Source organism: Martes martes (assembly GCF_963455335.1).
Source record: "Martes martes genome assembly, chromosome: 13".
NCBI lineage: Eukaryota > Metazoa > Chordata > Mammalia > Carnivora > Mustelidae > Martes > Martes martes.
Genome location: NC_137901.1, coordinates 57,363,954 through 57,391,239, shown reverse-complemented (window position 1 = coordinate 57,391,239; position 27,286 = coordinate 57,363,954). Strand labels below are relative to the sequence as shown.

The following is a 27,286-nucleotide window of genomic DNA, read 5'->3' as shown; positions in this document are numbered from 1 at the left end:
AGGTCTAAATGGGAAATCCACACCAGTACTTACAATGAAAAGAGAAACAAATGGAAGCTCAAGATTGGGGGTGGGAGGATGAGGAGACCGTCCTTAAATGTCGTCTGCAAGTCAGAAGGAGCTTGTCTCATTCAGGAGAATGAGACTTTAAGAGAGTTTATTCAAATTTGCGAAGGCGATCAGGAAAAGAACAAAGGAAAGAAGACAGGGCTTCTAAACCCGCAGAGGGAACGAAAAACAAGTTCAGTGTTTTTGACAGAATGCAGGAAGGTGGGGAAGAAAAGAGAAAACCCATGGTAGCAGGAAATGTAAAACAGGACAGTAGAATTACGGCTGGTTACAAATGCAATCACAATGCTCTAAATGGAATACAAGCTCCCTATTCGGACAAGCTCAGAGTATCTCACACATGCACACCCATACATATACACAAACACTCAAACACAGACATCGCTGTGGAAAACCGGACATGGAAAAGCTAAAAACAAGTAGAAAAACTTGTTTTTAGGACAGGAAAAACTACCTAAAAAGAAAGCTGACGTAGCAACAGTGATATCAGACAAACTGGAAAATAAGGTAAAAGCATTATTAACAGGGATGAAAAATATATGAATAGGAAAAGAACAATGTACCAAGTTATAAAAATCACAGATTTCTATGTGCCTAATAATAGAGCAGCTAACGCTTCCCCCAAACGAAGTCATTTCCTTTATTTTACTTAAAGGCCCCAAAACGGAGTCCTGGGTGGCTCAGTCGTTAAGCGTCTGTCTTCGGCTTAGGTCGTGATCCTGAAATCCTGGGATCGAGCCCCGTATTGGGCTCCCTGATCAGCAGAGAGCCTGCTTCTCCCTCTCCCATCCCCCTGCCCGTGTTCCCTCTCTCGCTGTGTCTCTCTCTGTGAAATAAATAAATAAAATGTTAAATAAATAAATAAATAAATAAATAAACAAACAGCCCCAAAAAGCCACAGACAGAAGGCCAGCCCACTGGTCTGAGGGGCCCCCTGGTCGGATGGAGCTTGTCCCTGATTTAGTGGTAGATTCTGTCCTGTAGGTGGTCATGGAGCCCTGGGTGGTCCCAATTCTCTAGAAGTTCTGAAGGTATCAAGGGCTGTTTTCCTCCTCTATGTGTCATGGGACTCAAATCCAACCAAATTCCTCAGAGCTGAGAGGAAAACAAAGGGGGATTCAAATGAAGGGAGACACCTCCTTGCCCAGTTGCCCTGAAGTTAGACAAGTTAGACAAGACCTGCTTGGTATCTTCCGTGGTTTCTGCTCACTTCGAGGGCTGTCAGTGAGCTTGTGAAGACAGCTCCGAGAACAACCCCATCCCCCACAGCCGGCCCAGCCCACTGGCGTCTGCCTCTTGCCGCCAGGCACCTTTCTTAGTCCACACTCCGGAAGCCATCTCAGCCAGCCCAGTCTTTAAACACAGGCAGAGGTGACATCACCGAAGGCCACTTCTTATTGCCTTCTTGAAACATCCTTAAAACTCATTAGCTTGAAACTTCCCTGTCTCTGTTTAAATTCTTTACTACTAAACGTCAAAACAGAGCCTAGTGCAAGAACTAAACAAAACTCTTTGTAATGAATGTCAACCCCTCTACTAAGTTAGTTTCGTCTGTTTGTTGTTCTTAAAATGAAAGGAGGAAGCTTTGTGTGAACGTCTGGCCTCCCAGACTTTTCCACCTCGTAAAAGGAACATGAAGGGTTACCATACAGGCAGTACTCACAAATAGAGGACTATTTATCTAAAAAGGAGCTACAAGACAGCTTTCCCGAATCTTACAGGAATGTTTTAAAACACCTTCATGTTTCCTTAGATATCTAACTCAAGTGGGAAGTAATTTGGGCATGAGACACAATAGGGCTTATCCAAGGGAATTAAAAAAAAAAAAGTATATACACGTCATATTCCATTGATTTTAAGATACACACTTTCGCATTTTAACATCTCTGAGCTGTCACATGGTATGATCTATGGCATGTCGTGATTTCATTCATTGGCAGTTCATGTTATCTGCTCTTAATGTTACACATTTTCATCGACGACCATCAGTGGAACATGGTCTGTCAGTGGAAATGGCCACAGCCAGACAGACTCTGTGACCCAGGATTTTAAAAAATGCGGTGGATTCCCTCCTTTATCCTGTTTCTTCTGCACAGAGATGCCTTAATGTGTAACAGTGGGCACGTTTATATGTTTCACACATACACCCCACTTCTCTTCTAGAAAGGGAAAGGCTTTTGATCCAAAAATATAATAAAAGTATTGGCTCTGTCCCTTATTAAGTCAACGTTACCCACTGGTGTGAGGTCCTGTCTGTTTACAAGTTGTGTGACCTAGGGCAAGTTTCTTAACATCACTGAAAATGGGTCTGCCCCGCCCGGCCCACTCGGTTGCTTAAGGATGGACCTAGGTGAGGCTCTTGGAGAACTGAGTGCTGTGTCTGGCACCCAGGACATGGTCAGTCGTCTCTGGGAGAGGGCCTCTCACGTGCTTCTCCCCGCTGCCCAGGCTACTCCCCTGTCCACTCCCTCTAGAGGAACTCTCAGCAGGTGAGATCCCCCCACAAGCAAACCACCCTTCACTCTTCTATCTTTCTCCTGCCAGGGTGTTCTAATGCCCCAAGGGCAGGTAAATACACCAAAACCCCAGCACTCAAGGGGCATATTTTCCAAGATCCATGCTGGGCCTTCTCCCCGCTGCCCACAGCAGTTCAGAGGCTGCTGGAGGTTGACAGGAGAAAGGGACAGATGGACCCATGCCACTGCATTCTAATGAGAGTTCCTGTCCCACCTCTGCCCTGGAGGCATAGAGCCACTTGCCGAATCAGTGATCAGCACCATCCCAGACCTCCAGAAAGGGGTGCTCTCTCGGTGAGTGACAGGGGACAAGGACAGGCGAGGAAAACAAGCTTAACTGGGGGGGTGGCAACACAGAGTGTGAATGGGATGAGGGGCGGGTTAAACCAAACCACGGCCAGGCAAAGGCCACTGTCATGCGCCTGCCAGGATCCGGCCTCCGACTTGTTTTAGGAAAACTGTAATTAATGGCCAGGGAGCCGCCAGTCACTGCCCTTGACAACTTCTGCGGTCATAAACGCCTGGCTGGAGACTAAGACTTGGCGACCTCACTGAAACAATTACATGGTGTGGCTCAGTGGTCTGGGGCCTCGGCTTTGATGCAAAGAGGTCACTCCAAGGCCTCATCTTCCCAATGTCATGGCAGGAACTACTGCTGATCTAAAGATCACCTGGGAAAATTTTTTAAAAACATGATGCCTGGGTCCTCCCCCGCCCCCAGGTGGTGATGTAACTGGCCTGGGTGTGGCTTGGGCATCAGGATTCCGAAAAGCCCCCCAGGGATTCTGTAATGCGGTCAGGGTGGGGCACCGCAGGGCTAAAAGGCTCACAGGCTGCGCTCAGGTCCCTTTCACTACCCAATAAAAAGCAGTGGAGCGAAAGACACCTTGTTACAACCTGCTCTGAGTGCGGGCTGTGCTCTAATCCTCCTGCAAAAAAAGAAAAAAAAGACGCAAATGTCTACATGATCCTTTCAAAGGGCACCTCTTAAGGTGTCTTGCAAGCAGCTGACAGCGAAGGCAAACACGCTGTGCCCACCTCCGTGTACCCACCTCTTCACAGGATTAAGAAAACATAGGCTGGCCCCGCCCTCCAGAAAACAGAGTCGTAAGCCAAGCTCTGGACTTCTAGGACTGGAAGCCAGATACAGAAAGAAGGGAGCTAAGAGAGCTTGCCTAAGGTGCTAGGGCAAACCTTGCATATTTCCCTCCCCATCGGGTCAAACAAATCCCTTAAAGGGAAAGAAACTGACACCACGGTCAGGGCCAAAGGCACCCACATCACCACGTGCTCGCCAGGTCAATCAGGACTCTTCCTCTGGAAGCTCCAGGGGGGTAGCTGGAGGGAGTGTCCAGCTTAGTCTTTGGTACTCCACCAGTGGAGGGGCTGGTCCTCCTCCAAAGACATTTGGCGATGCCCACTGACACAGTCACAAATGGGGAGGGAGCTATTACTTGCACCTCATAGAGCAGAACCAGGAGTGCTGTTCATCATTCTGCAATGCACAGGACAGCATCCCCCAACAAAGAATCATCCAGCCCCAAGTGTCCATACTACTGAGGCTTAAGAAGCCAAAGTGATTTTTCTTTCTTTTTTTTTTCAAAGATATTTATTTACTTATTGGAAAAAGAGAGAGACAGATAGTGAGAGAGAACAGAAGCAGGAAGGAGAGGGAGAAGCCAGCTCTCCGATGAGCAGGGAGCCCAATGTGGGACTCGATCCCAGGACCTCGGGATCATGACCTGAGCCGAAGAACAGGCGCTAGGTGCCCCGCCCAAGCAATTTCAATGTGTGATGTTTTCATGATGGTTATATGACATCTGGTGACCCTATGAGTAACCTTGTTTAAAAATAAATCCAAACCCAAACCCAAAATCTTGGGAAACAAACAAGAAACTCCCAACGTTACTTCAAAATTGAAAAGCAAGAGTCACATGGTCCAGCCCCTAACATGGACTCAGTTAGCCAGTGGGAAAACTGCCTCCAGTTCACATGAGAGAACCTTCCTACAAATCTCCTCTAGCAAGAGCATTCAAACTCTTGATCTTTAATTAAAAGTGTTTTGTTTTTTTTTTTAAGATTTTATTTATTTATTTGACAGAGAAATAGAGAGCACAAGAAGGCAGAGTGGCAGGCAGAGGGAGAGGGAGAAGCAGGCTCCCCACTGAGCAGGGAGCCCGATGCAGGGCTCGGTCCCAGAACCCTGGGATCATGACCGGGGCTGAAGGCAGCCGCTTAACCAACCAAGCCACCCAGGCGCCCCTAAAAGTGTTTTAAACACATGTGTTAGACCCAAACCAAGGCAACTCTTGCCTAAAATGACATCATCTTTAAATCATGCTTCTCCTGTGATTTACAAATACAATAAATGGAAAATTCTCAGAAATGATTGTTCTACTCATTCATGGGAAAAGTCATTAATGCCCATAAACAAACACAGACCATGAAGCATTTGAAAGCCTTTTCATATCCCACTCTCCATGTGGTCTTCGAACTGACTGCAGGGACATGCCTGGTGCCCTGACACCCCACCACCGGTTTCCCCACACTGCCCTCTTGCTCATGCCAGACCTCTGGCCAGAGAGAAGAAGCCACATACAATGGGAGGACAATTGATGAGGGTCTACCCCGACTCTTCAAAATGAAGTAATGAACACAAATGCAGCCTTGATAAATAGACATTGCCTTGTCTGGGCCACCAGCTCCCATCAGCATCCAAAATCGAATAGCAACCCAGTTCAAATGCCAACCACCTGACGAACACGCCCTACATTTTCCACATTCCCTCATTCCAGGAAAATGACCGTGGGTCATGAGAAAGAGCACCTGTGATGTTGGGGAACACATGAGAGCCCAGCCATCCCACACAAACGTTCTTTCAGTAAAAGGATTGACCAACCTGTACAAATAAACCATGAGGGAAAGTGCCCCAGGAGAGCTTAGGGTCTCTCCTTTGTCTGAGGCTCATCCTTAGGTCAGAAATGCAAATACTGCTAGAGTAACTGCTCAACAGCAAGACATTCCGTGCGCTTGAGCAACTGTACACCAGTTCCACCTGGAGTCTTCGCAATGCTGAGTAATTTTTGATGACTAGGGGGAAAAATGAAAACTGCTTATTTGGCTCATAATCATACCACTCAATGTACGATGACTCTCACTTGAGTCAGAGAAATACCCAGAAAGTATACTTGGGAAACAGATAATACCGTGTGGTGTTTTCTAAGCATTTCTATCTCTCTGACTCTCAACTCTTAACTCTGCATCTGAAGACAAGTTACCTAAAGTATATCACATCAATAACGTAACTTAAGCATGTAAACTTGACAGACTCGAGTATCATCTGCAAACTTTGAAAGGAGACGTATTTTTATTCAGTCCCATAGCGCAGACTCGATGCAGTTAACATTCCAGTGTTCCAGAGGTCTAGAGCAGAAACACATGCTCTGTCTCTACTTTGATCATTTTTAAAGACAGGCAGCAGAGAACACAGAGTCTATTTCACTGTAATACACAAGTTCCGGGTCTAATTGCTTACACAGCAGTAGGTAACATGTTTCTGCAATGCACCCCGCATTATAAAAGATCCCTCCACATTATAAAAGTGGTGTTGAGGGAAGAGGAGAAATAGGCGGGTCTTAACTCTCTGGGGCTTGCAAAGCAAAGGCTGCTCGCACAGCCTGGCTGCTTCTGATGTGGCCACTCCGGAGGGGGGTCACCCTCTGCCCAAAAGGTCAGCTGAGCCCCCACAGTGCCTGCAGGTGACCCGCTGCAGGAAACAGCTATACAGGAGCCCACCCAGTTCACCAGGGACAACTGGGTGTGGCTCGATCCCAGCGATGGACACCCGGAGCCTGTGTGAATAGAAGCAAGCAGACAGAAAGCAGCTCTCCTTATCGCTAACCAAACAGGGTGATTTCATGACCCACACACAGTCATTGACAAAATACTTGACCTAGAGTGGAACTACTGGTTTGTACGAACTGTCCTGGGGTAAACATTTACAGGATCGGAAATTCCTCACCAGGAGGTCTGTAAATATGTTACCGCTCTTTCTCAAGGAGAAATAAAAAGGATGAAACTTTCACCCATTCAACACATATTTACTGAATGCTTGATAAGGGCAGGGATGTGCAGAATACACCTGCGTCCTATAAGGCAGAGACAGGAGTGTTCTGAAAGGCCAGTGAGGGGTCCAAGGAGACTCAAACTGCTAGCTGGAGCAGACACAGCAGTTTCAAGATTTATACTGCTATGTCATCAAGACTGTATTGGCAGAGATCAATGGAACAGAACAGGATTGACCAGGATATGTTCAACTGAGTTCTGACAGCGTGCAAAGTAATTCAATGGAGGAAAGACAGCCTTTTTAACAAATGGTGCTGGAACAATTAGACATCCATAGGTTAAAAAAAAAAATCAACTTGACCTAAGTCTCATGCCTTATACAAAAATGAATTCAAAATGGACCATGGACAAGGATGCAGAAAAAGGAAAACCCTCTTGTATTGTTGGTGGGAACGCAAACTGGTACAGTCACTCTGGAAAACAGTATGGAGGTTTCTCAGAAAGTTAAAAATAGAGCTACCCTATGATCCAGTAATCGTATTACTGGGTATTTATCCAAAGGACACAAAAATATGGATTTGATGGGACACATGCATCCCACTGTTTATCAACAATAGCCAAACTACGGAAAGAGCCCAAATGTCTATTGACTGATGAATGGATAAAGAAGATGTGGTGTATACATGAAATACCATATTACTCAGCCATCAAAAAGGATGAAATCTTACCATTTGCAGCAATGTGGATGGAACCAGAGAGTATTACACTAGGCGAAAATGTTAGGGAAAGACAAATACCATACGATTTCACTCATATGTGGAACTTAACAAAGAAGACAGATGAACATATGGGAAGGGGGAAAGTAAAAAATGAGAGAGGGAAACAAACCATAAGGGACTCTTAACAACAGAGAACAAACTAGGGTTGCTGGAGGGGAGGTAGGTGGAGGACGGGTTAAATGGGGGATGAGTATCAAGGAGGGCACTTGTGATGAGCACTGGGGGTTGTATGTAACAGATGAATCATTGAATTCTATTCCTGAAACCAACAGTGCACTGTATATTAACTAGAATTATAAAAAGATGGACCATGGATTTAAATGTAAAACATAAAACATTTTAAAAAATAGAAGAAAATATTCAGAATCTGGGGTAGGCAAAGAGCATACCATAAAAGGAAGCATTTATAAACTGAACTTCATCAAAATTAAAAACATTTGCCAGGTGGGGCGCCTGGGTGGCTCAGTGGGTTAACGCCTCTGCCTTTGGCTCGGATGGTGATCTCAGGGTCCTGGGATCAAGCCCTGCATCGGGCTCTCTGCTCAGAGGGGAGCCTGCTTCCCCCTCTCTCTCTGCCTACTTGTGATCTCTCTCTCTGTCAAATAAATAAATAAAATCTTAAAAAAAAAAAAATTGCCAGGAGGGAGAGAGACCCACTGAAAGGACAAAAGACAGGCTTGGAGTGAGAGAAGATATTTGCAAACCATATATTCAACAAAGGACTAGTATCTAGGGGCGCCTGGGTGGCTCAGTGGGTTAAAGCCACTGCCTTCGGCTCGGGTCATGATCCCAGCGTCCTGGGATCGAGCCCCGCATCGGGCTCTCTGCTCAGCGGGGAGCCTGCTCCCTCCTCTCTCTCTGCCTGCCTCTCTGCCTACTTGTGATCTGTCTGTCAAATAAATAAATAAAATCTTTAAAAAAAAAAAAAAAGGACTAGTATCTAGAATACAGAACAAACTCTGAAAATTCAACAGTAGTTAAAAAAACAAACAAACAAGCAAGCAATCCAATTAGACAATGGGCAAAAAATGTTAAGAGACATTTCACCAAAGAGGAAACACACATGGCAAACATCACAGGAAAATATGTCCAACATCATTAGCCATTAGGGAAATGCAAATGAAAGCCACAATGAGGGGTGCCTGGCTGGCTGTCAGTGAAGCATGTGACTCTTGATCTCGGGGTTGTAAGTTCGAACCCCCTGTTGGGTACAGAGATAACTTAAAAATAAAATCTTAAAAATAATGATAGTAAAATAAAACCACAATGAGGTATCCCTTATTAGAATGACTAAAATAAAAATCAGCGCCAACACCAAATGCTGGTGAGGATGCTGCAAGCAGTGTCAAATGGTGCGGCCACTCTGGAAAACAGTTTGGCACTTTCTTAAAAAACAAAACAAAACAACACAAAACAAAAAAAACCTAAAAAACAACTACAATACTACCCAGGAAATGACATCCCAGGCATTTATCCCAGAGAAATGAAGATTTACGTTCTCACAAAAACCTGCACACCAACGTTCACAGTGACTACATTTGTAAAAGCCCCAAACTAGAAAAACATAACGGATGTCCCACATCTAGCGAGTGGGTAAATGACTACACACGAGGGCTCATGCGTGCCTTGGAACATCTCTGGAGAATGCTGCAGAGTGAAGAAAGCTGATCCCAAAAGGTGACACAGCAAATGAGTCCATTTATATAAAGTCTTGGAATGACCAAATCATCAAAATGGAGAACACAGCAGTTGTGGGGATGGAGATGGAATGGGGGCAGGAGGGAAGCTGGTGTGGCCATAAAAGGTCCCCGTGAGGGATTCTTGCGGTGATGGAATTGTCGTTCTCAGAGCTTGACTGAATCAATGTGACTGTCCTAGTTCTGGCACCATCCCAGAGTTTACCACCTGGGGAAATGGGGTAAAAGGTACGTGAGACCTCCTGTTAACTATTTCTTACAACTGCCTAGGAGTTTACAAGGATCTCAAAACAAAAGGTTTAATTACAAATAAATAACACTATACTAAAAATACTATACTAAGAAGTATATGGGGTGTATTTCCAATTTCCTATGAAAAATGAGCTGTATCTCTGGGATGTATCCTTTTCTCTCCGGGAGAGAAAGGGAAACTTTCTCTCTCTACTTTTCGAACATTCTCTAGCCAACATGTAACGGCTTAATCTCATGAAAATGTTTGTTCAGAGATCAGAAAAGTGTTACAGAAGTTTTTGAGGAGGAAGTGGCATTTCTGGGAGAATCTTAAAGAATGGGCAGCATTTCAACAGATAAAAGAGGCATCGTGGAACAGTTCTGGGGAAAAAATGGCCGATGCCGTGGAACAAGATGGGAGGGAGAGGGCCATAGGAGGCCCCCATGGGAGTGAGTGGTAAGACAGGCTGGGAGGCCTATGCTCACTGTCTTCAAAGGTAACTTCTGCTGTCCTTCTTCCTGTAATTTTCTCCGTAGAGATGAAAGCAGCAGCTTAATAAATACTTCTAAAAGCAGAAATTAATTTTATATGGAAGCATTAATGGGTCAAAGAAAGACACAGGTGCTCTTCCTCAATAACACACTGAAGCAGGGAGCCTGGAGCTGCTCTCTCCTCCAGCAGCTTCCCCTGAAGACCACAATCAAGATGGCCCCACGAGTGCTTACCTCCTGCCCTGACCTAGGAACCCACCTCTTCCTCCTGGGCCTACAGAGAAGGGAGAAGGCAGGGCTAGAGATAAAGTCCTAAGGAAAGAAGGAGTGGAGGAGGGTTTCTGGGAGTCAGGAGACCTGGGGTAGCCACCATTCACAACCTACCCAGACCTCGGCTTCCTCGTGTAGGTGATGGGGACCTCGCCTAACTCAGCTCCAAGATTTTTCTGGCTCTGATGCTGCATTGGCCTGAGGTCCCCAGGCCTGGGTCTGGCCACACGTGCCAGATCCCAGGAGAGCCACCAAACTCAGTTACTCCTTCCAAAGTCCTGCCTGTGTCTTCACCACCATTTTCTTTCTTTTCCAACCTAACCCCCACACTACGTGGAAGTAATATAGTCCTCTGACAACAAAACTTAACAAAAAAAGAGAACCTAAGAAATGAAAGCATTTCAAAGATTCGAACCTGGGAAAGCCACCCATTGCTCTTGGAGTCACCACCACAGCTCACCACAAAGAAGCAAATGCGACTGCCCAGGGAGAGCACCAGACAGTCCCCATGGAAGAGAGCATGCGGACCATTGCAAAGTGGGTCACAGGACTTTTACTGGCCTTCTAGAAGACCTCAGTATGATTCTGTCTTGACTTTGACAAGAAATTGCTCCAAGGGCACCTGTTCTGAGTGACCAGAACAGACTGTGATGGGCTCTCCCTGTGCCTTTCCAGTAACAGCATGAAATTAGCCATTAGTACTATTTATCAGTGTTTAACCGAACACACACCCCCCTTCTTCCCAGACACCCAAACTGTTCCATTTACAGCTTAAGCATTCAAAATTATTTATGCCAAATCTTCCTACAGTTGCTGGACTCCTCCTAATCCTTCCCAGCCTGTGAAATCTGGATTTTCTGGCCTGGTATTTATTCTCTCGGTTGAGGGGGCTCTACTCTAATTCCATCCTTGCCTACTGGTCTGATGAGAACCTACAAAAGGCCATTTCCCACTAGACCCCTGTGCAGACACTGCATGTATATGAACACACACAGATACATACACAGATATATACGTGTACATACACACACACACACACACACCACTGTACTTGTGTTTTAGTGTTTGGGAAGAAGACTTAACCAGACACCCTGATTCTTCCTGCTCCCACTCTCATCCCATTTCACCTCAATATTAACCCAGCAGGCCAGCTAACTGGGATATCATTCAGGGCACTGCATTTCTCCCCACTTCCTGTTCTGTAGTTAAGAGTCACCCTGCCCCCCACCGCTCCCAACTCATGAGACCAGCAAATGGAACCAGATGTTACTTATTCCTCCCGAGGTATCTTGGAGAGCCTGCCAAGCTAACACAAAGAATGCCTGCCTGGACTCTGCGTGCCCTGCCGGCCCGCAGTCCACCACTGACTGGGCCAGGAGCGAGGCCCCAACTGACTCCACGGCAGCTGCCAACAACCTGGTTGGTGTCCAAGGAGATGCCCTGGCATGAGGATTCGGCCCAAAGATGCTTTGCACTGGCTCACTCAAGCATATCTTTTTCTTATGGGGAGGACCATAAAGTCTGGAGACATAGATAATGTTTTATTAAACTATAGCGTAATAGCAATAAACCATTTATTATGTTCATACACCTATGCTTCCAGACTTTATGGCTGTCTGAGAGTTTAAATGCAATGACACACAGAGAAACTCCTCACCCACTGGTTGAGAAAAAAGCGGAAAGACTAGGTCTTTCTTAGTCTGTTCAGGCTGCTGTCAAATACTGTGGACTGGGTGGCTTAAAGGACACGCATTTATTTCACACAGTTCTGAACGCTGGGAAAGCTAAGATCGCGGTGCTGGAAGACTGGGTGTCTAGTGAGAATCCACGTCTAGGTTCACAGACAGCCATCTTCTCACTGTGTCCTCACTTGGTGGAAGGGGCAAGGGAGCTCTAGGGTATCCTTGAAAAGGGCACTAATCCCATTCACAAGGGCTCCACCTTCATAATCCAATCACTTCCCGAAGGATCCACCTCCTCATTCTATCCTATTGGGAATTAGGATTTAACTAATGAATTGGCAGGGGGTTGGGGATATAAACATTCAGTCTCTAGCAAATACCTACAGAGAATGTAAGTAGAAGCCATGCTGTAACGAATCCATGAGTTTTTAAAAAAAGCCCTGGGGCAAATGGGAACTGGTGAGTAGTAGGGTAGAAGTAAATGAACAGAGAGAGGCAGGGACGAAAGTGCTGAGCCATGAAAAGGAAGACCACGGGGGTTACTCGTGGCACTCCAGAGTGCTACCAGAAAGCTTCCACTAAACCCCAAAGGGTCACATCCTATTTTGGCAACACAGCACGCTGAGCTGTCTTGAGCCTTCCCCACAACAAACACCTAGAAATGCTAAAGAAAACATAAAAAGCAGAAATTTATACACAGCTTACTGACACAGTCACAAAAGGAAAATTCCCTAGTATCAGAAATGCATTAGGGATTAAAGGGGTAGAGGGCAGGAGGGAATGGTGGCAATTCTCTTACCCAGAAATAGGCACTCTAGCCAGGGACGTGAGAAGAATCTTTGATAAATGCCCCAGACAATCCACTAAAGGAATGCACACCATTGAAAGTAAACTAAAAGTCACTTGGGAAGCGGGAGAGTAATAACCTGCTCACGACACTGGGCGGTGACAAAAAAAATCTCCTTGGAAGTATAAAAATATTTAGATGTATGCCACATATAAGTCTGATAACCAACTGACACAACCCCTTTGGGACACAACTCCATGAGCCCAAAATTAACAAGTGTATTTGGACCAATAATGCTACTCAGGCATTTGGAAAAGACCAATGCAAAATCTCACCAAGTGGAACTCCCACCGAGAAATGAGCTCATCTTAAAGCTCATAAAACAATCCACTTTAGGTGAGAGACAACAGATCGGGAAAAACAGAGGGATTGGTAACACCCAAGAACTCAAGAAAATGGAACAAACTGAAAGAAGCCGTGACTTAAAAATGTTTCAAAATTTAAGGAAGAAATAACAAACGGTAAGGGAAAAAAGAAATTTATGAAACAGAGCAAGCAAATTTTAAAATTCATTTCATTGAAATGAAAACTTAGTGGATGAAGAAAAGAGTAATTCTTTTGTGAAGAAGAGAATTCATAACTTGGACAAGAAATGAAGTAATTATTCAAAATAAAGCACAGTGGGGCACCTGGGTGGCTTAGTCAGTTGAGCATCCAACTCTTGGTTTCAGCTCAGGTCATGATCTCATGTCCTAGGACTGAGCCCTACCTCTGACTCTGCTCAGCAGGAGGTCTGCTTGAGATTTTCTGCCTCTACCCCTCCCTCCCCACTCTTTCCTGTGAACAAGCATGCATGCGCATGCATGCACTCTCTCTCTCAAATAAGTAAATAAATAAATCATATATATATATACATATATATATATATATATATAACACAGATAAGAATAATTAAAAAAAAAAAAAGACAGTTAGACGAGATGGTGGGTGGAATAAGAATGGCCAGCAGAAGTTCCTACATAAAACTAACAGGAATTCTAGAAGTGATACAGAAAATGGGGGAAGAAACACTATTTAAAGACATAATTTCCCTACTGAACGTTATTCAAAGAGTGAGAATTTTCCAGATTTCACAAAAGACATAAGCAGACTGACAATGAGTGTTGCCTAAAGTATAAAAAGAAATCTAGACACATCTGGTTGAAACTACAGAATACCAAACACAAAAAGAAAAGCATAAAAGTAACCAGGAAGTAAAGAGAGATCATCTACAAAAATGAGAATTATTTGACAGCAGACATCTTGACAGCAGAATACAGCCAGAAGATAATAAAAAATACTATCTTTGATATGTTAGGATCCTATGCCCAACTAAATATGTTTCAAGACTGAGGATGACATAAAAGCATTTTTAGACACCATTTACTGAAAGAAAACACTCAAGGACATGTTAATGGATCAGCAAGAAGAAAATTGAACTCAGAAGGAAGGAGTAACACTCAAAAAGCAATGATAACAGATTGGAAAATATGTAAATGAATCTAAATAAACATTAACTGTTAAATTAGCCAACTTTTGGGGGGGATAGTTTTAAAAAGATAAAACTAAAATGACACTGCATAATAATAGTATGAAACACAGGAGCTGACTGGAGTTGAAGCTTTCTAAGATGCTTAATATTATTAAGGAGAAGAATGGGGATAATGATTAGTTTTAGACACTAAGTCAAACAGGCATGTTAAATATGTAAGAGAAATTTTTAGAACAGTAATACAAGTTCCTAATCAAGCAAAAGAACGTGAGAATTGAAAACTCAATCAATCAAAGAAAAATCAACATAAAAAAATAGAAAAAAGAAATGAAGAAAAGGCTTGGAATTTACAAACATAAAATACAATGATAGAAATAAATTCAAGCACATCAACAACCATAATAAATGTAAATGGATTAAATTCACAAGTTTTTGTTAAAAAAAAGATAGTATCAGATTCCATTTTTTAAAAAAGATTTTATTTATTTATTTGACAGAGATCACAAGTAGGCAGAGAGGCAGGCAGAGAGAGAGGAGGAAGTAGGCTCCCCACCCAGCAGAGAGCCCAATGCGGGGCTCGATCCCAGAACCCTGGGATCATGACCTGAGCTGAAGGCAGAGGCTTTAACCCACTGAGCCACCCAGGCGCCCCTCAGATTCCATTTATTTTTTTTTTAAAGATTTTATTTATTTATTTGACAGACAGAGATCACAAGTAGGCAGAGAGGCAGGCAGAGAGAGAGGAAGGGAAGCAGGCTCCCTGCCGAGCAGAGAGCCCAATGTGGGGCTGGATCCCAGGACCCTGAGATCATGACCTGAGCCGAAGACAGAGGCTTTAACCCACTGAGCCACCCAGGCGCCCCTCAGATTCCATTTTTAAAAAGAGAACTACAGACCAATCACAAGAAATACATCTAAAACATAATGACTCAGAAAAATAGAAAGTAATGGAAGCACAAAAAAGCAAATTAAAAAAAAAAAAAGGAAAAAGAATACAAAAAGAATACATTAGAATAAAGAGGTCATTATCAAATGATAAGGGGAACAATTCATCATCAAAAAAGTTCTAAAAAAACAGTTCTAAATCTGTATGCATTTATATTCAAAATATATAAGCAAAATTGACAGATTACAAGGAAATATAAATACAAAATTATAACAGGTGATTTTAACATACCTTTATCCTAAATAGATCTATTTAGCAGACAAAACAAAACTATAAAGGATATGAAAAATTTGAACAACACAATTAACAAGTGATTAAAAAAACTTTCCAAATTGTTGCCATCCACCACACTGTAAATTGTAATTGTTTACAGTTCACATGGACTGTAAATCAAATGTATAACTACCCTTTAAAAAACAGAACTGAATAGAATTGAAAATATAAAAATGTGTCCCATATGGCAAAGATAAGCATTATTTCGTGAGACCTTTATGTTTGTATTTTGAGTGATGACATAAAATGTACTGCTTGTTGTGAGTTAAAATTTGGAAGTCTTCAATCTAATGGATTTAAAGTCTTCACCCCAAAATTGGAGCGTACGCTTTCCTCTCAAGCACTCAAGAAATATTTATAAAATTTGAATCATTTACTAGCCACAGAAGGAGTCTCAACCAAACCCAGAGAATCAATACATATCCTGAATGGTGCTGAAAGATGGCCCACAAGAGCTATCTGGCTGCTAACCGGTTCCCCGTGGCTTCACTCAACAATCCCTAGCGTGGATGGGTAAGAGGGGTAAGGGCAATCCAAAGATACAAACTTCCAGTTATAATAAATAAGTCATGGGATATAATGTACAGCATAATGACCATAGTTAACAATATTGTACTGCATATTTGAAAGTTGCTAAGAGAGCAGATCTTTGAAGTTCTCATTACCAGAAAAAATATGTTTGGACCCATGTGTTCAAGAAGGAATGTTAACCTGTTATTGGGGTAATCATTTTGCAATATATACAAATATTGAACCATGACACCTGAAACTAATATAATGTTATATGTCAATTATACCTCAATAAGAAAAAAAAAAGAAAAGAAAAGAAAAGAAAAGAAAAAAAAAGAAAAGCCCCGTTCCCTGGAATGATCTAGAACATGTCTCTGTCCCTTGCAAGTACCAACTAAATTGGCCATTTATTATTGCGTCTAAGATACAGAAGTACTCGAAAACTTTGGTAGAATGAAATAGTGCTCAGTGAAAACAATCTTTAAGATATTGAAGCTAAGCTAAGGTTAACCATTTTCAACCTGTCCAGATAATTCATCATAGAGTTGAGTACTAGAAGAAATATACTCCTAAAAAGGCAAAAATGTTTTGAGCTTACACAAGTGGAGGGGTGTACCAGAACTGGGTGCATGGACCATGATGCAAAGAGCCACAAGGAAGCTGGCTAGACAGAGGGGACAATTCCAGATAGTTTCATATTGCCAACCCTCTTGAACCATCTTATCTATCAATGGAGACAGTGACTTTTCTAAGACCCACTCTGTTCAAAGGGGGCCAGAGGGCACAGATTATTCTCATCTCGCTCTGCTGCCTTTCTTTCACTCCAGGGTGTGCAGCAAGGGGTAGGAAACCCAGCTGGGAGACAGGGATGATCCCCGGCAGTAAGCATTCCCTATGTCAGACAATCAAGAGCCACGGCAAATTCATGTGTTTAAGTGGAGAGTCCCACAGTAGGCGTTGGGGGAGCGTTGAAGGTAAAACAGAGAAGGGAGAGACCGGAAGTAGTGTCTGCCTATAATGTGTCGATGGCATAGAGTCAGCTCTCAAATATTCACTTGAGAGAAGACTGGTCAAAGTATGGGTAGAATAGAGAATATAAAAATTCTTATTTGAGGTTAAACCCGACCATCTTAAAGTACGCAACTCAGAGGCATTCACAGGGTTGTGCAGCCATCACCTTTATCTACTTTAAAACCTTTTTGTCACCCCAGAAGCAGACCCCATACCCATTAAGCAGTCCTCTCCCTTCTCCACAGCCCCTGGAAACCACTGATCTGTTTTCTGTCTATGGATTTACCTATTCCGAATACTTCTGATAAATGGAATCGTGCAGTATGTCCAGCTTCTTTTCCTTGGTCTATTTTTGTGGTCCATCCATGGTACAGCATGTGTCAGTGAGAGAGAAAAATGAAATCTTGCTATTTGCCTCGACGTGGATGGAACCAGAGGGTAGGATGCTAAGTGCAGTAAGTCAGTCAGAGAAAGACAATTATCATCTGATCTCACTGACATGCGTGGAATTTAAGGAACAAAGCAGAGGATCACAGGGGAAGAGAGGAAAAAATAAAACAAGATGAAATCAGAGAGGGGGACAAACCATAAGAGGCTCTTAATCATAGGAAACAAACTGAAGGTTGCTGGGGGAGGGGGTGGAGGGATGAGGTAACTGGATGATGGACACTAAGGAGGGTATGTGCTATAATGAGCACTGGGTGTTATATAAGACTGATGAATCACAGGCCTCTACCTCTGAAACCAATACTACATTATATGTTAATTAATTGAATTTAAATTAAAAAATGTTTTGAGGGGCGCCTGGGTGGCTCAGCGGGTTAAAGCCTCTGCCTTCAGCTCAGGTCATGATCCCAGGGTCCTGGGATAGAGCCCCACATCGGACTCTCTGCTCAGCAGGGAGCCTGCTTCCTCCTCTCTCTCTCTCTCTCTCTCTCTGCCTGCCTCTCTGTCTACTTGTGATTTCTCTCTGTCAAATAAGTAAGTAAAATCTTTAAAAGAAAAATGTTTTGAAAAAATCATGTTCTCAGGGGCTCCTGGGATGGCTCAGTTGGTTAAGCATCTGCCTTTGGTTCAGGTCATGATTCCAAGGTTCTGGGGTCCAGCCCCACATGGGGATCCAGACTCGGTGGGGAGCCTGTTTCTCCCTGAGCCCCTCCCTCTACTCATGCTCGCTCTCTCTCTCTCTCTCTCTCTCGCTCGCTTTCAAATAAATAAATAAATAATCTTAGAAAGGAAAGAAAAGCAAAGCAAAGCAAAGCAAAGAAAATTCCTAAGGTCACAAAAGCAGAAGAGCAGAATATGAAGGCAATCTCAGTGCCAGCAGGGAGAGAGGTCAGGGTACCCGCCAGTGCTCCTGCCGGAGGGACCAGCAGGACTGCAGCACCATGGACACAAATGAGAAAGACAGGGAAGCTTCAGGTGGGGCCGAGGGTGGCAAGTCTGATTCTGGACTCTCTTTGACTGTGAAGTGCTTGGGCAAATCCGTCTGGCAGAAGCCCACCGGGCCGCCGCACCGACAGTGTGCAGTTCCGGGAGAGGAGCCCCTGCGGCAGCAGCGACGGAGCCCAAGAGGCACGGAGACGCCCTGTCTTACTGTCCTCCCAGGCTGAGAGGGACACGGTCATCTGCAGCTACTTCCGTCATTCAGAGACACAGGCGACGCACGAACTCCCCTTGCCTTTTCCGGAATGTGACTCATCCGCTTACGAAACTTCAGAGGTGAAACGATAACGAGCAGGACTCAAGATAGAGAAAACAGTACAGTCCCCCCGGAGCAAAGCTCCCAGCGCCTTCCCTTCCGGCTTTAGTAAAGAGAATCCACTCACAGAGCCACAGCTAGCACTTTCCAGTAAGTATCTCCTCTACCACCTTTGAACCTCGGATCGCCTGGTTCCATGGTTCTCTGCTTCCCACACAGCCTAGAGCGTCTACCTTCCGCAGACTCTGGTCAGTCTTAGGGTTTGTTTAGAATCGTGAGGTTTGGTGCCAAGACGCCATCCCCCCCGTTGGACTGCAGCTCTCTAGGTAAAATAGGGACTACAGCCCGGCTGGGCCATGCCTGTGGGGGACTCTAACCCATAAAGGCAGGGAGGGGCCAGCCTGCCACCTCCTCTGTGTACATCCAGCCTCAGCCAACATCACCGTTCTCTGAAGATCCCTGCCTCACCCCTGCCTGGCGTTGAACATCAGTCATCATTTCTCTCCCTGAGGAGCTATTTGTGGCCTGATGCCAAGTCCCACACAAATCCAGCTCCGTGGGGGCAAGAGAAACTGCTTGCTTCAAATATATTTATTTACTTACTTATATGTACATATAATTTAAATATTTATATGTAGGCATTCACACATACAACATTTGTAAAATAGACTCCTAAGATGTCTTCTGCACCCTCAAGGTCAGGCTCAAACTGGAAATCCTGAGGAAAGAAACCATTATGGCAAACCTTCTAGCAGACTTAGAGCAAAAGGGAAAGAAGGAAGTAAAGGACAGAGAACTCTAAGTGCGGAGGTAAAGAGACCCACAAAGAGAGGAGAAACCCCCCCAATCCCTTGGGCTAAGTGCACACCTAAGTTAAGGAGCAAGGGTTACCCATGATGAAAGAACGTTCTCAGACTCTACCTCCTCCTCTGTGAAGCTCACCGAGTCCCCAGGTGAGCTGTGCTCACCACAGCTCCACCTTCTCGCCCTCCATTCACTCCCTCACCCTGCACGTCTCTGACAACGCCTAAGTGCCAGGCACTGTTCTAGGCACGGAGACCCCACCATGAACTACACAGACACACCCTCTTCCCACAGAGCTCAAGTCCTGGAGGCACATTAGTGAAGGCAACAAAGAAATAAAACCCATGGCATTGTCAGACAAGTGCTGGCAATATACAAGTGAGTCACCAAAATCCACAGCGTGTCAGATGGCAAGGCAGATAGGGATGGCCGGTGGCGGGGGGGGGGGGGGGGGGGGGGGGGAGAGGCAGGGATAACTGGGAATGTCTACGTGTGCGGGACCAGGTGGCTGAAGTGGGATGTCAGCAGAGACCTGAAGGCAAGGGACTGAGCCCCAAGGCTATGGATCTCTGGACAAAGAATGTTGCCCCCCCCCACCCACCTCGAGGAACAGCAGGGCACCTGAGTGGCTGTTGGGGGGGGGGGAGAAGAGAGCCAGCGACACCCGCTCCTTTGCTGTGATTTACTTGTTTTGCTAGCCACGTGTCAAACTGAGCTGTAAACATCTTGACAGCAGAGCCTGTGCTGCCATACTCACACCTGCCTCCCCAGGGCATGGTACGGAGCCTGAATTAAGTGTGGGCAGGTAGACAGCTGGACGGATGAGGAACAACTGGGTGACTCAGGAAACTTGTCCAAAGAGAACATGCACTAAGTGAGGCTGTTAGCAGGTAATAATGCTGGCTTCAGCCATCACTATAAAGGCTTCACCAACAGTTTCTAACTCCAACAACATGCAGGGTATTTTCTAAGAAAATATACAGCTTTAATCTTATAATGGAAGTAACAACAAAACAGCATTTGCATTACTGGATGCAAAGGGAAAAAAAAAATATATATATGTATTCATTTTCTTGACCACTTTGCTAGAATACATTCACTCCCTAAAATAAAAAGAAAAACCCTGTATTTAAACCATGTTGCCTAAATAATAGATATAGGCAGCATATACAGATTATTTGTTTACATAGCTTAATAGACAACCAGAACACATTTTCCAGCTCATTGGAAGAGGAGACTTGAGGAAAAAGCTACTGCTTAATTTTGTATTCCGGTAATAATATTCTCCATTTGGACCCATAAAAGGAATTAATGGCCAGCTCATCTGAATGGAAATGATAAAAAAGTAGTTTTAGACCACGGTTCACCAAGCCCTTTCTGTAGAGGGTCAGACACAAAATATTTCAGGCTTTGTAAGCAACATATAGTCTTTGTCACAGTCTTCTTTGCTTTTTTAGATTTATTTTTGTGTGATTGTTGTTGTTTCACAATGCTACGATAAATGGAAAAACTGTTCTTAGTTTCTGGGCCCTACAAACAAACCACAGTTCAGCAAATGGGGCCCCTGGAGTCCCAAGCCCCTAACAATTAAACCTGAGAAAGAAATCCCTGTATGTCTTGGGATTACCTCTTTCAGTCTCTCCAGCTCATTCTGGAGGGCTTGTTTGGATATCTCCACTTCAATCATCTGCTGTCGGAGACTTTCATTTTCATCCTCAGCTTTAGCGCGCTTTTCCTCCACAGTTTCAAGTTCATGGTGCAATCGAACAGATACATCTTTGGCTACCTGTATTGACCCACGGAGATAGTCATCAGGACATGAAGCTTGCTGTGTGCTAAGGGCACATTCAACAACTTCAGAGGCAGAATCATTAAGTGATATGATATCGCTGTAAAGGGCAAAGACCCTGGCAATATTAACAAGCCTATCTTTAAAGAAGGAGGGTATTAGTTTCAAACATGAAATCTACATTATAAGCAAGGATATAACCTTTATCTGGATTAAAAGGCTACTGTGGATAGCTCTACCTCATTATAGAGTATCACCAAGAATGCCAATTCTGCTCAGGCACACTGCTTTAATGATAAATTAGAAATAATAGTAACGATACAATAAAAATGGGTCAATAAACATTTCTGTTCCTAAGGTATACTAAAACTACTTGCTAAAAAAAACAACAAAATAATCCTGTAAAATAATGTAGTCAAGTTTTAACTTGTCTACTATAGTAAAATATCTGAATGTTAAAAGCAATTAAATGTTTTTACCTTCTAAAGGGAAACAAGGAAAGAGATTTTGCAAGAGAAATATAAATTACCCTTATATCTCCCTGAATGACGTTTTGTTAGTGGTTTATAGATTTGACAGAATTACAAAGATTCTTTTCCTGTTATCATAATGAAAGGCGAAATGAGATTTCATAAGTACTCCCATAATAAGGAGGACATTATGCATAATTCATCTCTTGATAAATGATTTGATAATTGGAGCACAAGAGAAGCCATGCTACCCATGGAGATAGCAAATGGTATAATGTCTGGAATTTCTTCACCTCATTCCCACCTCTGCCAGTGGTTTTCAAAAACACCTTAGACAATTAGCTTTAGACAATTGGTTACGGTCCCATTTCTCTTTCAGTTAAATCAAAACACCATCCTTGGGTTATGGTCATTTCAGGTTTCCTGCATTCCAGAAAGTTAAGTAACGATAAAAACATTAAATGATTAGAATCAACCTCTATGAGTGGTCTTTGACTATCACTGAACTGATCATCAATAGATATTTTTTAAAGAGTCTAGATCTTTAGAAGGCATTTCTGTATAATTCTCCACAACTGTCAGACCAAGTGGCAGATATCTTTTTAAAATTTATTTTTAATTATTCATTTATTTTTTAAAGAAGATTTTATTTATTTATTTGAGATAGAGAGCCAGAGAGAAAGAGCACAAGCAGGAGGAGGCACAGAGGGAGAGGGAAGAGCAGACTCCCCACTGATCAGGGTACCCAAGGCGGGTCTCCATCCCAGAACCCCAGGATCATAACCTGAGCTGAAGGCAGATGCTTAACTGAGCCACGCAGGTGCCCCAATTCTCTTTTCTTTTAAATTGTAGATCCCTTACTACAATTTGTTTTCTTTTCCTTAGGTTTTAAGATTCCAGTTCATGGGACAGGTTTAAAATCTTGGAATGTCAAAGCCCTGTGACTACCCATACCCCATACACCACCAGGCGGATGAAGAACGTGTATGCTAAAATCTGCTGAGAGAGAGAGAACTACCACCAGAATGGCAGGACAGGGTGTGTATGTGGGGCCCAAGGGCTGCGGGTCCCCAAACCTGCGAGCCCCACCTGCCCTCGTCCCTGGCTTCTGCCGCCCCTTCTGGGAACGAGCGCCCCCTATCAGCGACGCTCACTCACCTTTAAGTCCTGCTCCAGACTCCGGATGAGCTCGCCATCCACCTGGCCAGTCTCAGCCACTTTCAGGCTCTTCTGCTCGGCTTTCCTGAGGCGGTACTGCAGGATTCGGCAGTTTTTGTGGGCGCGGTCCAGCTCCCGCCGAAGCTCCTGCAGCTGGTAAACATCTTCCTCCAAGTAACTGTCTCTCATCTCTTCCATCTCAGCATGGAGTTCATCCAGCTCGTCCTACACAAGCCAGATGGAACAGAGTTATAAGCCAGGTCCACCCGGACAAGGATGGGGTCCCCCGTCCACCCAGCAATACTGGATGTTAACCTGTGCGCTTACCCTGCGGCGGACGGGCGCACCTGTGTGACAGGACACTGGGATCTCTGGGAAGAGTCACACGAGACAATATCTTCACATGTCCGTTCAAATCTCATGGGTCCAGAAACTCAAAACCAGGATGGATTATTCACTGTGGCCCCCCGACATTGATTCCACTCCCAATTTCTTACATAATCAGAATCATAGATGAAGTCAACTCTGCAGATAACTGAAACTTTAGATTCAAACCAAACCCTGATTTAAACCTTATCTCCAGGGCACAGTCTTGGGACGAAGAGGAGGGGCACTGAGCCCCGTCTTCGAAGGACGTAAACAGTGCGATCAAAACAACTGCCCTGGAATTACAACACACCTGCAAAAACGTCCCTAAAACGTGGTTCCACCATACACGTCTCAGCACTGACTTTGTGACTCACGATTCCAAAGATATAACTTTTGCATTATGTCAAATCCACACTGGGTTTGGTTTTTTCCATTCACTTGGCCTTCATTTCCCATCTCCACTTTACTCTGGCATCAGCATGAAGACATTGTGGGTACAGGAAAACCCAGCACTTGTTCCCTGCTCCCCACCCCCCGCCCTCCCATTCCACAGCCAAACCAGTGCTGTCAGCCCAACAGCAACATATGTGTGGGGCACTCTCTCCCGGTGGCTGCACACCACAGCTAGTCTCTGCCTCCGTCCATCCCCAGGGAGCAGGTGCACACACAGGTGAGTCAAGTGGGGCTCCCTGTTTCCCCTTTAACCAATTCTCCACCCAGAGTTATCCTTTACTGTGGAACTCAGACCACGACCTTCCAGACCTCCCCAGACCTCCCCAGGGCCTCTGAGCTGCCCTCTTCTTCCCTGCCACACTGCGGGTCTCACAGGGTCTGGACTGCTGGAGGGCTTTCCACCTGTTCTCCCCTCTCCTTAAAACATCCCTCCCCACCGCAAAACAAAACAAAACAAAACAAAACATCCCTCCCCAACTTTTACAGAGCTCGTTGTTACATCATCTGGAAGGTACACCCGCAGCGCCTTCCTTGACCACCCATCCCCCCAACCCCTCCCTGCTTCTAAACCTTCTTGCCTTGCTCTGTTTTCTTCCCACCTCTTATCACTGGCTACTAGTTCTTTGTGCTTTTTCCTATTCCTGTATGTTGCCTATACTGAAATGTGAGCTCTGTGAGGGCAGACCCTTCGAGGGGCTCCTCTGAATTCACAGCGCCCAGAGGGGTGTGAGCCACACAGTAGGCCCTCCATAAGTATTTGTGGGAGGAACACACACGAACATCAGTAAGTCCCGACAAAGGCCAAATTGTAAAGACGACCAAAATCGGACACAAATGCACCTTTGTTTTGTTCCAGTCTTGTAACCTAATTACCAAAAATTCTTCCCAAACCCACAGACGTGGCTGCAATATGCAAGACAGAAATCTATTGAAGTATTACAAAAGATTTTAACGAGGAGTAATTTGGAAGGTGGGAGCTTAAGAAAAGCATTCTAGGAATTTTTTTTTAAAGATTTTATTTATTTATTTGACAGAGAGAGAGATCACAAGTAGGCAGGGAGGCAGGCAGAGAGAGAAGGGGAAGCAGGCTCCCCCCTGAGCAGAGAGCCCGATGCGGGGTTTGATCCCGGGACCCTGAGATCATGACCTGAGTCGAAGGCAGAAGCTTAACCCACTGAGCCACCCAGGCACCTTCTAGGAATTTTCTTGATTAGTTTGATCATTGATGGCTTAAATGTCTCCAGACTACGATACGCTCAGTCATTCCTTTGTGTTGTTCAATTAACACTGAGGGTGAAGGAAAAAACTCACCATGATGTGGATACACTAAATTATCAGTTCTTGTCCCGATATTCAGTTTGTCCCTGATTCTCTCCACTCTCACTAATCCTGTGTTTGTTCTTAAAAGCAGGGATTTGCTTGTAATAAAGAATAAGAGCTTCCTAACATCAAAGCCTCAGGCAGATAAGAAATTGACCAGAAGGGATTCTCCAGAAGAGTATTTTAACCTGGAAAAGTTTAGGTGTAACAAATAAATTGGGACTCCTTATGGAAAAGTACAAACTGGCACAGACAGGGTAAAGACAGTTGCCTAGCCAACCTCCGCCATATGTAGGGATCTCCTGAAAAGAGCACAGATGGAGCATCTCATTCCCTCAAACCCCAGGCTGTAGCTTCTCCCCAATCTGTCCACACTACCCTAACCAAGAGAATGGCCTACTCAACTGCCTGTGACTCCAAACGGAGGCTGTCTGAGCGGACTGCCAAGAGGAATGATGTTAAAGAAGAAAAGCTTGACCACGTCCCAATGGTATTAATAAAATTAATAAAGTGGTTTTCTCAACTTCTGAATGTTCTCACAAAATTTCTATAGCAGTGGTCACAACCTCATTAAAAATATAAGATGTTCTCCTGTGTCTTAAGAAAAAGGTAAATCTTAACATTGAAAAGTGTTGCAAAGTATAAGCAAGTTTTGTTTCTTTTTTTTTTTAAGATTTTATTTTTTTATTTGACAGAGAGAGAGATCATAAGTAGGCAGAGAGGAAGGCAGAGAGACAGGGGGAAGCAGGCTCCCCACTGAGCAGAGAGCCTGATATGGGGCTTGATCCCAGGACAATGAGATCATGGCCTGAGCTGAAGGCAGAGGCTTAACCCACTGAGCCACCCAGGTGCCCAGCAAGTTTTGTTTCTGGTCTGTCTTCCTTCATGGAGAGCTCTTCCTATATATCTTGTTTCTAGTAGGAAAATTCACTGGGACTGGGAGTTCACAGACCAAGCGTGGAAGCCGGTCAGTTGAACATATGTGAACAGGATGGACAGGCTGAGCTCTTCAGGGAATGGGAGAACACAGTTCTTTCAGGAAGGACCTTGTCAACATCAGCAAAGAGTAAGTTGGCAGACTGATGCCTGATCCCGACACTGGGGCTGTGATGCCCCTGTGTGGGAGCCATGGCCCTGACCCGCCCCAGGCTGGGGGAGACCAGCTGCAGACAGCAAGCTCTAACACAGGCCTTGTGGGTGTCAATATTCCGGTAAAGATTAGATAATTAGTCCTGAAGCTTCCAAATCAAGGTCAGGTTTCTCTCGGGTTTTACCTATGGATATGATGGGTCTGACTTTCAGAAAGAGCCTATTCTCTACACTCACGTTAGAGTATAGTTAAAAGGTAATTGTTTCGTTGCATAACTAATACGTAGTTTAATACAAGCAAGAATCATTTGTATGGGGACGCCTGGGTGGCTCAGTGGGTTAAGCCTCTGCCTTCAGCTCAGGTCATCTCAGGGTCCTGGGATGGAGCCCTGCATCATCGCATGGTCGGGCTCTCTGCTCAGCAGGGAGCCTGCTTCCCCCTCTCTCTCTGCCTGCCTCTCTGCTTACTTGTTAACTCTGTCAAATAAATAGTAAAATCTTAAAAAAAAAAAAAAAAGAATCATTTGTATGTATACATACAAACAAACAGTAACTGTGGCCATTCTGTTCATGGAAGGAATGGTCTGTGATTGCTTTTCCTTCTAGAAAGCTTATCTATAAAAGCCAAGGTCATTAATGCCTAGAATTACTTGTTACTCAAACAAAAGTTTTCAAAGTGTGAAAACAGTCATAAGAAAACATTAGATACAACTTTCAGGTGTAAAACTGTCCTTTAGCTTTCAGATTTCGTACCAGGAGGGCGCTCAGGGACGCAAATATCAAACAATGCCTATGTTCTATAGATGCATAAACAACCACGCAAGCTAAAAGAGAAAAGTGTATAAGAGCTCGGTGAACCCGCACCTCCAAATCATTCAGTAGGCCAGATGTAAACAGCTAACATTCTTTGGCATAAATAATCACCAACATTAGTTGCACTGAAAGGAAAATTAGGGAGAGCCCATAACTGCATGTATTTGAATCATTGCCTTTATAACTCATATTTTATCTAAATTTATAGAACAGAAGACATCTCATTCAGCACTTTACCTTCATTACTAACCCTATTCTCATCCTGCCAGGAACATCTTGCCCATTTCATAGACAAGAAAAGCAAATCCATGCTGGTTAGCATGTCCAAAGCCTCATAGCTAATAAGCAGAAGCTAGACTGCCAACCCAGGTGCTCTTCCCAGTAGATACTATAAATTATTTGCAACAACCAGGACAAATGAAACAATAATAAGCCTTAAATCACGCTTTTAAAAGCCCAC

The 27,286-nt window shown here is 44.2% G+C and overlaps 1 protein-coding gene across 4 annotated transcripts in view; it reads right to left on the bottom strand.

Annotated features, from left to right (window-relative positions):
- Positions 1-27,286, bottom strand: part of MTCL1 (microtubule crosslinking factor 1) — a gene marked incomplete at both ends in the record, with an annotated part of 123,184 nt that overhangs the window by 89,581 nt on the left and 6,317 nt on the right. For all 4 annotated transcript variants that reach the window (XM_080821564.1, XM_080821565.1, XM_080821566.1 and 1 more), the window contains 2 exons: positions 20,993-21,151; positions 22,783-23,007. In XM_080821564.1, coding sequence (XP_080677690.1) covers positions 20,993-21,151; positions 22,783-23,007 — 384 coding nt within the window. The remainder of the gene's footprint in view (positions 1-20,992; positions 21,152-22,782; positions 23,008-27,286) is intronic.